The sequence below is a fragment of the Rattus norvegicus genome, chromosome 17 (assembly GCF_036323735.1).
Source record: "Rattus norvegicus strain BN/NHsdMcwi chromosome 17, GRCr8, whole genome shotgun sequence".
NCBI lineage: Eukaryota > Metazoa > Chordata > Mammalia > Rodentia > Muridae > Rattus > Rattus norvegicus.
Genome location: NC_086035.1, coordinates 78201009 through 78213331, shown reverse-complemented (window position 1 = coordinate 78213331; position 12323 = coordinate 78201009). Strand labels below are relative to the sequence as shown.

Genomic DNA, 12323 nt, shown 5'->3' with positions numbered 1-12323 from the left:
GTAACTCTTCCTCTGATCCCCTCTGTTTCAGCCATGGTTACCAGCATCTCTCCTTGAGGCCAGGCAAAGAGCTCATTCAAATATGCCATTTGCCTCTCCCACTCTGACTCAGGTTGAGTATTCCTCATAGCACCTCCTTGGGCATGGATGTTGGCAAGGACATTTCAAAACTGCCCCTGCCGAGGCCCCCACCAACTACAAGCTCCACTTCTGTGGAGATTTTTCCAGGCACCAAAAACATCTCCAGTGCTCTGGCTTGGAACAGCCAATGGAAACCACAGCCAGGACCCCTCCCACTCTCCCCCAGTGGCATCCCTGCTTTCTGCCTCCTGTTTCTCTCTCTCTTGCCTGTCTGCCTGACTCAGAAGTGAGGACTTACTGGGCAGTCGCTTCAGCTGTACTGGGGGCTTCCAAGATACCTCACCTTATTATCTGCCCTGTGGTTTCTGGGAAGTGCACTGTAAAGATGTCCTGGAGACAAGTCATCCTCCTGTCATCTCTCTCGGCCCTGGTGCTCCTGTGTAGTGAGTATGGGAGGGCCAAAGGGTGGGCCGTGTTAGATGTACAAGTAAATTTGTTCAGGTGGCATGGGTAGGAGGGGTGTGTTTAGTAAGGTAACTATTCTTGGTGTGTGTGTGTGTGTGTGTGTGTGTGTGTTTGTGTGTGTGTGTGTGTGTGTGTGTGCGCGCGCGCACGCACAAAAGATAATGCAACACAGAGAAAAACAGCAAAGATAAAAAATACGAGACAACCCAGCTCACATGGTGGCTTCCCATCAAGATTGGCTACGTGGCTGGTATGCTGAGGGGTAGAGGGCCCCACATGTAGTCTGGCAACCACTGCACCCAGAACTATTGAATCTCCACCGAGACCTCTGATGTTGCAGCCTTTCCTTGTACCCTACCCTATAGTGCTACAAGAGGGGACCAGCGCTTCTGTGGGCAGCAGACAGGCGGCTGGAGAGGAGGTGCAGGAAGGTGAGTCTAGGGACTATCCCTGCATGTGGGAGAGGTGCATCCTGCTCCCCACCCCCATGCTGTGTGTGAAGAGCTCTTTTCTGGTTTCAGGTATGAAACAGAAGATTTTCATGCAAGAATCCGATGCCTCGAATTTCCTCAAGAGGCGTGGCAAGCGGTCTCCCAAGTCCCGAGATGAAGTCACTGGTAAGGAAGGATGCTGGACGGTCTCCCTCCCACAGTGAAAGACCAAAGCCCTGGCATATTAGAGTTCTACGAGCAATAGTGCCATATATGGGGCTAGTGAGATGGCTCAGAGGGTGAGGGTGAGTAGAATTCAGTCCCTGGACCATACATGGTAGAAGACGACTGCCCCCAACAAGTTGCTCTCTGACTTCCACATGCACACAGTGGGGACAAATCTGTCCCTAGCAAATGAAATAAATAAAAATATAAAAGTGGGGTTGGGGATTTAGCTCAGTAGTAGAGCGCTTGCCTAGGAAGCGCAAGGCCCTGGGTTCGGTCCCCAGCTCCGAAAAAAAGAACCAAAAAAAAATATATATATATGTATATATATATATATATATATATATATATATATATATGTATGTATGTGTGTGTGTGTGTGTGTGTGTGTGATAATCGTATTTCACTGGCTGTGGGCCACAGGTTGAACTGAATGTGGCATCAGAGTACAGAACCATACGAAATAAACCACACAAAGAACCACCGGGATGTATCTAGATTCAGAAAGTGAAAAAAAAAAAAAACTTAGAATGTCCGCCTGGTGTCAGGGGAATGGGATACTTCAGTGTGCTTTAAAGGGTAGTGTCTTGATGTACTCAAGACAACAATGTGTCTGTCACTCAGGGGATGAGCACAGGGCTGAGAAGAGGAGGTTTGGTGACAGTTCTGCTGCTGAGTGACCTTAGTCACTCCCTAGCTCTAATTCCAATTTCCTTATCTGTAAACCTGGGGGAAAAGCTGGTGACAGTGTATCAAGGGAGGGGGCTGGTATATGTGTGTGTTTGTTTGTTTTGTTTTTCTTCAGTTTATTTTCGGTGAATTTCAAACTCTCCAGTACTCTGAATACCCTGGTTGGTCATTGACCTTCCAGCCCAGGAGGGACTGGAGTTTCTGACCCCTGAAATTGCTTCCCTCAAGCCTCTGAACTCAGGTCACCCTGAGTATGTGGTTTCATTCTTTCCTTGTGCGTGTGGGTGAATGAACTCTTTGTGGTCCCTTACCGCACTCAGCAAGGTGACGTGTTGCTCGGGAAAAACAGCAGGATTATTTTCAAATGATGGGGACGAACAGATGGAAATGCTTGCGGATCATTCTTTCTTGAAACTTGGAGAAGTCTAACCAACAACCACAGTAGGGAGATCGCCAGACCGCACACAGGTTGCCATTTGAAGTGGGCTGATGTCAAGCAACATTGAAAGCTTGTACTCCAAGGATTGCAGTCCTTGATTGCAATCAGAGACGCAACTTCTGGCAGACTCTGGGGAAGGCAACCATCTTCTGTCCTGTAAAACTGATTTTAGTGAGGTATATGATTAAGCCTGAGGTCTTTTTATCTTAGACAGAAGCTCAGGCAGGCAGTCGAGGAGGCCCAGAGTATTCGAGTGAATAACCAGGACTTCACATATGCACATTGGCAGTCACCAGGCTGAGTTCTGTGGACAGTTAGGGAATCATGACCTTGGAATGAACTTGGACTTAGAGCTGCTTTAGAGTAAGAATTGGATATGTGTGTGTGGGTGTGTGCATGCGTGTGCACATGTGTGTTTGTGCATGTGTGTGCATGCAGCATGTGTGTTTGTGCATGTGTGTGCTTGTGCGTGTACATGTATGTTTGTGCGTGTGCGTGTGCGTGTGTGTGTGTGTGTGTGTGTGTGTGTGTGTGTGTGCCGATAGAGGCCAGTAGTCAACTTCAGGTCTTGTTTCTAAGTTGCCGTTCACTTTTCTTTTTGAGGCAGGGTCTCTCAGTGGCCTAGAACATAGCAGATAGTCTGACCAGTAAGCCCCTGGGACTTACTGTGTTTCCTCCATCCCAGCTCTGGGATTACAAGTGCATGGCACCATGCCCAGTTACTTTAAAAAAAATGTATAGAATGTGTCTGTTGGCACATAGCATAAAACACCATTTTGGAGGAGAATGAACATGTCGTTAGGTCAGATGTCCAGTTTTTTGGATGGTTTCTTTTACAAAGATGCTTCTTCAGGAACTGGTAGTTTCTCCTGAAGTCCTTCCTCAAAACTGAGCCTTCCCCGCTCAGCTTTGTGATGTCTGAAGCCACATCGGAGCCTCAAGTGAGTCAGAAGGGAGACACTGCCATGCATGGTGCTCTGGGCCAGGCAGCTGTGTGACCTCCATTAGGCCACCACAGCTCTCTGAGTTTGAATCACCTTCTGAGAAATCTGTAGGCTGTGGGGAGGGACTGGACTATGCATCATTTCTGTCAGGAAAAAGGTTTCTGCTGTTGTGAAGAAACATGGCCTTCCCTCAGAAATTTGGCCTAAGGCGAACTCACAGATAACCTCATTTTACCGAGTTAATTATTGCTCACATATGTACTTACTGATGCAAGCTTCTTGCTTCCAGGAGGGATTTAGATTTTCTTCTCTACTTCCTTATTTCTTTTTCCTTCTTCCCTCCCTCAACAGAACAAAACAAATTTAAAAAAACCCATTTGTTGATTTACTCTGTGGGGTGTGTGTGTGTGTGTGTTTGTGTGGTTTGTGTGTTTGTGTGGTGTGTGTGGTGTGTGTGGTGTGTGGCGTGTGTGTGTGTTTGTGTGTGGTGTGTGGTGTGGTATGTATGTGTTTGTGTGGTGTGTGGTGTAGCGTGTGTGTGTGTGTGTGTGGTGTGTGTATGTAGTGTGTGTGTTTGTGTTTGTGTGTGGTGTGTGTGGTGTGTGTGTGTTTGTGTGGTGTATGTGTGTGTGGTGTGTGTGTGTTTGTGTGTGTGGTGTGGGTATGTGTGTGGTGTGTGTGTATGTTTGTGTGGTGTGTGTATGTGGTGTGTGTGTGTGTGTGTGTGTGTGTGTGTGGTGTGTATGTGCATAGAGGTCAGAGGACAATTTGTGGAATCTGATTCTCTCCTCCCACATGTGGACTCTGCGGTTCAAAGACAGGTTGACATGCTTGGTGGTAAAAACCTTATTGCTGAGCCATCTTCTAGCCCTCCTCCTTGTCTTTCTCTTCTTTCTCCTTCCCCATTTTCCCTTAAAGTCTAGGTTTGGACTTTAAGGCCTTGCGCATGCTAGGCCAGCCCAGCAGGGTCCTGTGGGAGTGGTGATGGGTACTGTGCCTTAGCCTTCCTGTGTCTCATCCTTTTGACCAGTGCTGTAGGGGCAGCAGCACTGCGGTGTGGGGGGACCCTTGCCTTGACAGTGCAAGGCGATCTGAGGGAGCCACTCTTCCTGAAGGTCTGTGACCCTGTGTGTTCCAGTTGAAGGACGTGTTCTAAGAACCTTTAAGAAGCTTTAAACATCTTCTTCCAGAGCATCACTGTTTTCAACAGCCCTCAGTCTTTGTCTAGATGCTGTCATGGAAATAAAACCTGCTTGGCTATCATTACTGCTTTGCAGGGTTGCGAATCGAACCTAAGGTCTTGCACATTCTGGGCAAGTGCTCTACCATGGCGTCATACCCCTGAGCCTGCTGACACTTGATTTCTTAACTGCAAGACAGGACTGCCGCTCTTGGGAAGTCGATGACGTCTTTATCTGCCTTTCTTTTTTTTTTTTTTTTTTTACAACATTTATACATCTATTTTGTATGTGTACATGTGTTTTTTTTATGTAACAGGTGTATGCCTGCTATAGTACACAGGATATGAGAGGACAACTTGTGGGAAAAGGTTCTCTTCTACCACATGGGTGCTAGGGACTGAATCACGTCATCAGGCTTGTTGACATCTTGCCAGCCCCTCTTTCCTCTTTTAATCTCAGTGCTAGTCCCCCATCCTGTCTGAGACAGGGGCTCAGAATGGACTCCAAGGTATTTATCAATGGGAGACCCACTTTTTACAAACTTCATGTGCATGCGTATCTTGCTGGCACGCATGTCTGTGCAGGGTATGCAAGCCTGCTGCCCGTGAAGGCTAGAATAGGGTACTGGATTCCCTGAAGCTGGAGTTATGATTATGAGAAGCTCAATGATTATGAGGTGCAGTGTGGGTGCTGGGAATCAAACGCACGTCCCCTGGAAGAGCAGCCAGTGCTCTTAACTGTAGACCCATCTCTCCAGCCCCAAGGTTAACTTTCAAGACATTTAATCTTAAGAGTTCATTTCCCATCATGCAAGTTCAGGTTTCTAAGTAGTCTGATACTTGGATCACATTGCTAACTTTGTGACCAGAGCCAAAGCACTCACCCCCTTTGGGCCTCCATCTTCTCATCTGTAAAATGGGGTCACTGGATAGAAGGGTGTCCCAGACCCTTCGTGTTTTAAAGTCCATGCAAGGCACAAACCATTTCAGCAAGACCCTTGACCATCCCTCTTGACCAGGTCCAATTTCTCAGGTAGAGCGTGGTATCCCTCACACACGCGCCCTCCTTCCTCTTTCTCAAGAGCGACTCTGTCTTCACAGCGGAAAACAGACAGAAGCTTCGGGACGATGAGCTTCGGAGGGAGTATTATGAGGAGCAAAGGAATGAGTTCGAGAACTTCGTGGAGGAACAGAGAGATGGTAAGCGCACTCCAGCAGCAGCCTTGGGGAAGGAGAGCATAGTGAGGCAATCCCAGGCTCACCCTCATGTCTCCCGAAGTTGACTGGAGGAAGGAGGCGTGGATGGGGGAATTCATTTTCAACTCCTATCCATGGTAGACGTGAAGAGAAGCCGAAAAAATGGCTATGCAGACTTAAAAAGCTGTGGAAGAGGGTAAAGGACATAGGGGTTGGGGACACACTGGCCCGGGGAAGAGTGGAGACCAGGGAGTTATTGACTGACTGTGTGGAAGTAAAACTCCCCCATCTCTGTTTTGGAATCACTGTGGATCTAAGTGCCGCAAACTTGGCTTCCACAGAGTTGACAGGTGAACAGCAAAGCCATGATCCCAAGTTCCTTAGACATTAATGTACCAATTCCAGGTGCTACTTTATCCGGGAAAATGAGGACCACCTACCTACTCCTTATAACCCGTGTCCTCTTCGTGAGTGCTCCCTCCCAAGTGCACATATGGAGGTCTGTGGTTGGGATCAGGAATCCGCAATCGCTCCTCCATCTTTTTTCTTTAAAGATTTACTTATTTTATGTATGTGAGTACACTGTCGCTGTCTTCAGACACACCAGAAGAGGGCATCAGATCCCATTACAGGTGGTTGTGAGCCACCATGTGGTTGCTGGGATTTGAACTCAGGACCTCTGGAAGAGCAGCCAGGGCTCTTAACCAATGAGCCTTCTCTCCAGCCCTTTCTCCTCCATCTTATCCACAGGGGCGGGGCTTCTCAATCTAATCTAGAGCTGGCCGATGTGGCCAGCCTCACTGGCCAGCTTGCTTTGCCAATCCTGTCTCCACCTTCTGAGGCTGAGGGCACCAAGCCTGCCCAGCGTTGTATGTGGACTCTGGAGCTTACACTTGTGCTTGTCAAGCTCGTTATCCACCACACCATCTTGTCAGCCCATAAGAACGATTTTATCAAGAGAACTAATACTACAAAAGCACCTGTTCCTTTTACCTGCCTGGTACCTGACTTCTAATATCTCTATTCCGCTCGCCGTGGCCTCTCAGTCAACCAATAGCAATATGGATTCCTGAAAGGCTTTTTTCCCCATGGTTTTCCGTGTCTCTTCTCGTCTGTCCGGGGTGCCCTTTTAAACTAACCCCTCGATCCTGTCAATAGAGTAGAAAAGTTACAGAGCGCTTAGGGTCTCTGATGAAGCAAGAGGTACATTTCACTCCTCCTAGCTGCCCTCAGGACCCAAACCAGGCTTCAGTAGAGGTGTGGGTGGAGACAGTTCAGGGACAGGTCTCAAGTGTCACGCACAGCAAACATCCATAGGGAATCTCAATGGGAAGAGAGGGAGAGAAAAGGGAGGAGAGCTGGAAGAATGAGGGTATAAACATTTCTCTTTTGACCCTTTCTGATTTCAAACCTGACATATTCCCACACAGTCTTTTGGAAGCTCCTGGTGCACGACAGCTTGGGTTCAATGCTTTCATTCGGGCTCTGATACAGAAAGCGGCTCTTGGTTCTGGCTCGTGGGCTCTGATGGGTACAGAGGTCAATCCTCTGAGGGCACAGTGGCAAAGGCTACTGCTCTGGGGACCGAGGGCCGAATGCTGTGCAGGGGTCACCTAGCGATATCCTGCAAGCAGGAGCTGGGCTCCCATCCAGGGAAGTCAGAAGTCAGACTTTGTTGGGAACACAGTGTAAAGAGCTCGGACTGCCACGTCAGGGGCAAATGTTTCTTTGCCGGATATTTGTTGACCTTGTCAGAGATTTGTTGACCTTGGCAGGCTGCTGAGGAGAGCTGTCTTGTTTTTAAAGTCTGAGGATTTGGAATCCAGATTTCTGTCCGTGTGACTTTCACTCACACAGTTCCTAACAGCACTCGACGCGGTGCCATCTCAAATGTTTCAGGCCTTCGCCAGGCCTAGTGGTGCTGATGTGATCCCAGCCCTTTCTTGGTGGACTGAAGCAGAGAATGGCTCAGTTTTGAAGCCAGCCTGGACCACCTAGTGAAACTGTCAGACAACAACAACAGCGACAGCAAACCCAATAACAAGCAAAATGTAGCATTTTCAAATGTCTAGCACATAGGTGGAAAAAACTCACTGTTTTTTGTTTTATGATGAGTCGGGATGTGGGGTTGCCACCCAGAGGGCACTAAGACTTCCACCCACACAGAGAAGCGCATCAGGGCAGAAGCTGTTGTGGACTGTCATTATAACAGCTGTTGGTACTGAACATTTGTACGAAAACAGAACTTACCCTTCCCACTTTACAGACTGAAAGACTGAGGCTTAAAAAGGAAACACAGTCCTTACATTAATGTGATAGGAGATGGCCACAGACGGCTCAGTGTTTACCAGCAAGGCTGTGCTAGTCTCTGTCACAGACAATCACATTCATGGAGGCCCTTGGGGCCTTCCCACTGGTCCACAGGGATGGTGGGTAAAACAGTGACCCCCAAGGGTCTCTCCAGAGCTTAATAATGGAAGGGAAAAGAGAGTAAGCCTAGCTCACCACAGAATTAATTTCTGAAAAAAAGTTGAGCCCATGGGCTGGAGAGATGGCTCAGTGGTTAAGAGCACTGTCTGCTCTTCCAGAGGTCCTGAGTTCAATTCCCAGCAACCACATGGTGGCTCACAACCATCTGTAAAGAGATTTGATGCCCTTGTCTGGTGTATCTGAAGACAGTTACAGTGGACTTATATATAATAAATGAATAAATCTTAAAAAAAAAAAAAGTTGAGCCCATTACCCCACCTCCTGCCTCTCTGCCCTAGAATGACTGTCACAGGGGTCCAGCTGCCTGGACTGCTACCTCGAGCACACCTGCAACTTCTTCTGACCCCTGTGCCAATCTGCTTCTGGTTACACCATTTTACGTTAAGCCACTGAGAGTTTGAGCTCTCCCAGGGAGCTGCTTCATAACGGGGATGTCTATTCAACAACAAAAAGATGCCTAGTCCACTTCTAGGTCAAAAGCAGACCTGGAAGAGGAAGGAGTTGCTCCACTGAGCTTAAGAAGTATCTGAAAGGCTAAGACCCCCACCAGGGCTGGGCTCTGTGTGTACCTGGTTGTTTCCAGTACAAGGTATAGAAGGGCACCAGGGGGAGCCTCCACTGTAGGCTCACACAGGAACAAAACATCCGCAGTAGCCGTGGCATCTGGCACTGGCTCCATCTGTCCTTCTTCCAGCTAGTGTTGACAGCGCAAATCTATGTTTCAAACTTAGAAAATATAGACCATGCCAGGTATGGCGGCAAACATCCGTGGTGCCAGCACTCAGGAAGTTGAGCGTGAGGATCGCGAGTTCCAGGTCAGCATGAGCTGCATAGGAAGACTTTATCTCAAAGAAGCAAAACAAGAAGAGAATTTATTGAGAGAAAGTACCCATGATACACTGCTCCATGCTGACAATAATCTCCATGCTTTGCTTTAAATTATTTTATGGTGTGTGTGTGTGTGTGTGTGTGTGTGCGTGCATGTGTGTGCACACAAGTTGGTTCTCTCCTTTTGTGTGGGTTTTAGGGATAGAACTCAGGACACTAGGTTTAATGGCAAGTACAACCCCCATCTCACTGGTCCATGACTATTTCAAGGGGTGGCTTGTATTTCCGTGTGGCCCTTGTGTTGTTCCTCGTTACTTTGGTGTGCAGTCAATCTGCTTGAGCCACATTGAGTGCTTACGACCCTTTCCCCCATTGCTGGCAGTCGGGGTAAGGAGGCAGCTCAGTACCAGATGTTGGCCTTAGTTTCAGTTCTGCTGGCGACCACCTATGACTTTTGTCCTCTGGCCTGCTCCAGAACAGAAGCCTTGGGACAAATGCTCAAGGGCCCCTCCCAACTCCAATCTTGGAAGTCTCTAGGGCACACTTAGTTTAATGTCCCTGCAGCAGGGGCTGGGGGCTGATCAACAGCTCCTGCTGCGTTGGGTGTCTTCTAACCTGCATCATGGCCTTTTATCTTTCCGCCTCAGAGCAGGAAGAAAGGACCAGGGAGGCGGTGGAGCAATGGCGGCAGTGGCACTATGATGGCCTGTATCCTTCCTACCTCTACAACCGCCAAAACATATGACCTCACCCTCAAGCAACTGGGGAAGAGAAGCATAGACACGCCTCCCGCCTCTCTGCAGACAGACCCATAAGGTGAAGCTCCCTCGAGGCCCTCGCCACCAGTTGCAGGAAACACACCTTTGTTCTGACGCCTTTTGAGGCCTGGTTTTCCCTTCTTTCCGGATGTTTGCTTTGTCTTGTTTTTGAGTGAGCGACCGCCTGTGGTTCTTCCCAGCGTCAGATCTACACCTTGCCCGCTTGCTTAGCCACCAGAAACAGAGTTAGAATGCCTGTCTGATGGGACACTTGGAGGATCGAAGCATAAAGATTTTAAGCTTGCTTGTGGCCTATTAATAAAAGTGCTGACTCGACCTTGTGTATCACTGCCACAGAACTCCAAGGGGGCTGCTGTGTGTCCACGTGACATGCTAAGCACATGTTCTACCACTGAGCTACACCCCAAGCCTTGACTTTCAATATAGAAACACTGTGTACAGGCACACCGGAGGGACCACCCTCTCCCAAGTACCTGCCTTCAAAACGCTTGGAACACAAGGGCTATCACAGCAAAAGCCAAACCCATCTCCAGGTCCCAAGGCACGCTTTTGTAGCTCCAAGGGTACATGGCCATCTCTTCCCCCATTTCTGCTTTCCTATGGAATACTTGCGTGCGCCTCTTTACTGGAAGCAACCTCACAGTGGTCATGGTACAGGTTGGTCCAATTTCCCCACCAGGCAGTTTCTCTGTGGGGTTAACAGGTATTTAGAGAATTTTCTGTGCTTTCGAGTTTTTCTTCCTTAACTGTTTGATATTGAAACTGCTGGTGCTTTGGGGGGGTGCTGCCCTCACATGCAAGCCATGTGGGCCCTAACTGCTACACTTACAAGCCAGAGACCTCAGCCATTTGAAAGTATTTACAGGGAAATTCTTGAGGAAAGATGGCCTCAGTACACTATTACTGGTGCCACTTCACTGTCTCCCGTGACCTCACCAGGTCACCAGTGCATCCCAGCCTGTGCAACTTGTATATTCCTCCCCCATTGCTTCTGGGCGGGGCCCAACAGAAAGGCTGCTCTGGAGCCCATCTGCCATGAAGTGAATCTGGTCTATCAGCAAGAGCCCTCTGCTAGAGCTTGGCATTCCATTTTGATTTTGTGCTACTGGGAGGCGGGCCTGGAAGGAAGTGTTCTGGGACAAACACCTCAAGGGGGCGGTGCACCTTAACGTCTTTCTCTCTTGTCGATGACCATGCAATGAGTGTCCTATGTTCTTGCCACAGTGATAGACCTCATGCAAAGGCCACAGGGCCTGTCAACCACGGATTGAAACCTCCAAACCAAGAAGGAGCAGAACTCTGTTCTCTCTAGGAACTGCTTGTCCATAAGTATTTGTTACAGGAATGGAGAGCTAACAGCCGGCCCTCTGGTCATGCTCTGTGGCTGGATGTTGGCATATGCTAACACTGGTAGAACTGTACGCTAAAAGCTTGGCAGGTTCCTCACTGTTCTGTAGCTGTTTTTATTAGTTTATTACCTCAGGGTTTGGGGAGACATGACATCTCAATGTTTGGAAGATAAAAATCTCAGCTCAGTCCCTGAGCCAAAGTGGAGAAGGCATTCGGGTTTGAGCAGAGCAATTGCCAGAGATGTCCTTCTCTGGTTCACTAGGTAAGAGACTCACTCGCACAGGTCCCACCTGCTTCCTGTCCCACCCGGCAGGGACAGAGTAAGAGCATAGCAAACCTGCTTTTACTTTTAATTCCTAAAGTTGTTCTCTTGGGGGTGGATCCTTTACATTCCTGATCTATACCTAGAGATTCGAGAGTGACCCAACTTCATTCTTACCTTCCGGGCCATCAAACACAAGGGGCGGTGGAGCTTTGGACTGAACTTGTAGGCAGAGATGCAGGCTTAGCTTCTTGTGAGCTCAGGGGCTACATGTAATTGGGTTAGTGATCTAAGGGAGGTTGGACCGTGGTCACTTACACTGTCCTTCTGGTTGGCCAGGAACTTGAAGACAACACAGGCCTTGAGAACTTTACCCTTTGATGGGTAATTAGGAAGACAAGGTGCTTTCCTAACTGACTACAGTTGACTTTTGGTATCTGAGGAAGACTAGGTCCCAGCCTTACCAATATCTAAAGATGCTGGTCTCTTACATAAGCCATGTATGTGGCAGCCATTTCCATATAACCCTCCCATCCCCTTGTGTGCTCCAGATTACGTAAATGTAATACATGGTATAGATTATTTTCAAGTGACAGAGAACAATTATGAAAAGTCTGTAGTCAGTGCAGGTGCAATCTGTCTCAAATGTTTTTAGCCTGTGGTTGTTTAGCTGGGGAATGCAAACCCTACACATATCTGCATTGCACGCCCAGCTGGGTAACAGAAGAAAGGCACAACACTGCTCTCTCTACTCTCCAGGGAGGCGAGGTTCCTAATCTGGGTGCCTGTCAGTGTGGCCCACTTCCATTCACACCTTCTGGTTGGCATCTCCTCCCACAGGCTGGTACACAGGTAGATGTTCACAGCCGGCTGCATTCTGAGCCACACCCGCACACATCCCCTTCTCAGCCTACTGTGTGTCCCAGGGCAGGAATGCTCACACCGAGTAGATGTCCAAAAGA

The 12323-nt window shown here is 48.5% G+C and overlaps 1 protein-coding gene across 1 annotated transcript; it reads left to right on the top strand.

Moving 5' to 3' along the window:
* The first annotated feature begins 335 nt into the window (after positions 1-335).
* Ucma (upper zone of growth plate and cartilage matrix associated) lies at positions 336-10064 on the top strand. The gene is made up of 5 exons (NM_001399350.1): positions 336-524; positions 912-977; positions 1068-1163; positions 5557-5655; positions 9618-10064. Exons 1-5 carry the CDS (start codon positions 467-469, stop codon positions 9713-9715), a joined length of 417 nt encoding a protein of 138 aa, NP_001386279.1. The 5' UTR covers positions 336-466; the 3' UTR covers positions 9716-10064.
* The last annotated feature ends 2259 nt before the right edge of the window (positions 10065-12323 follow it).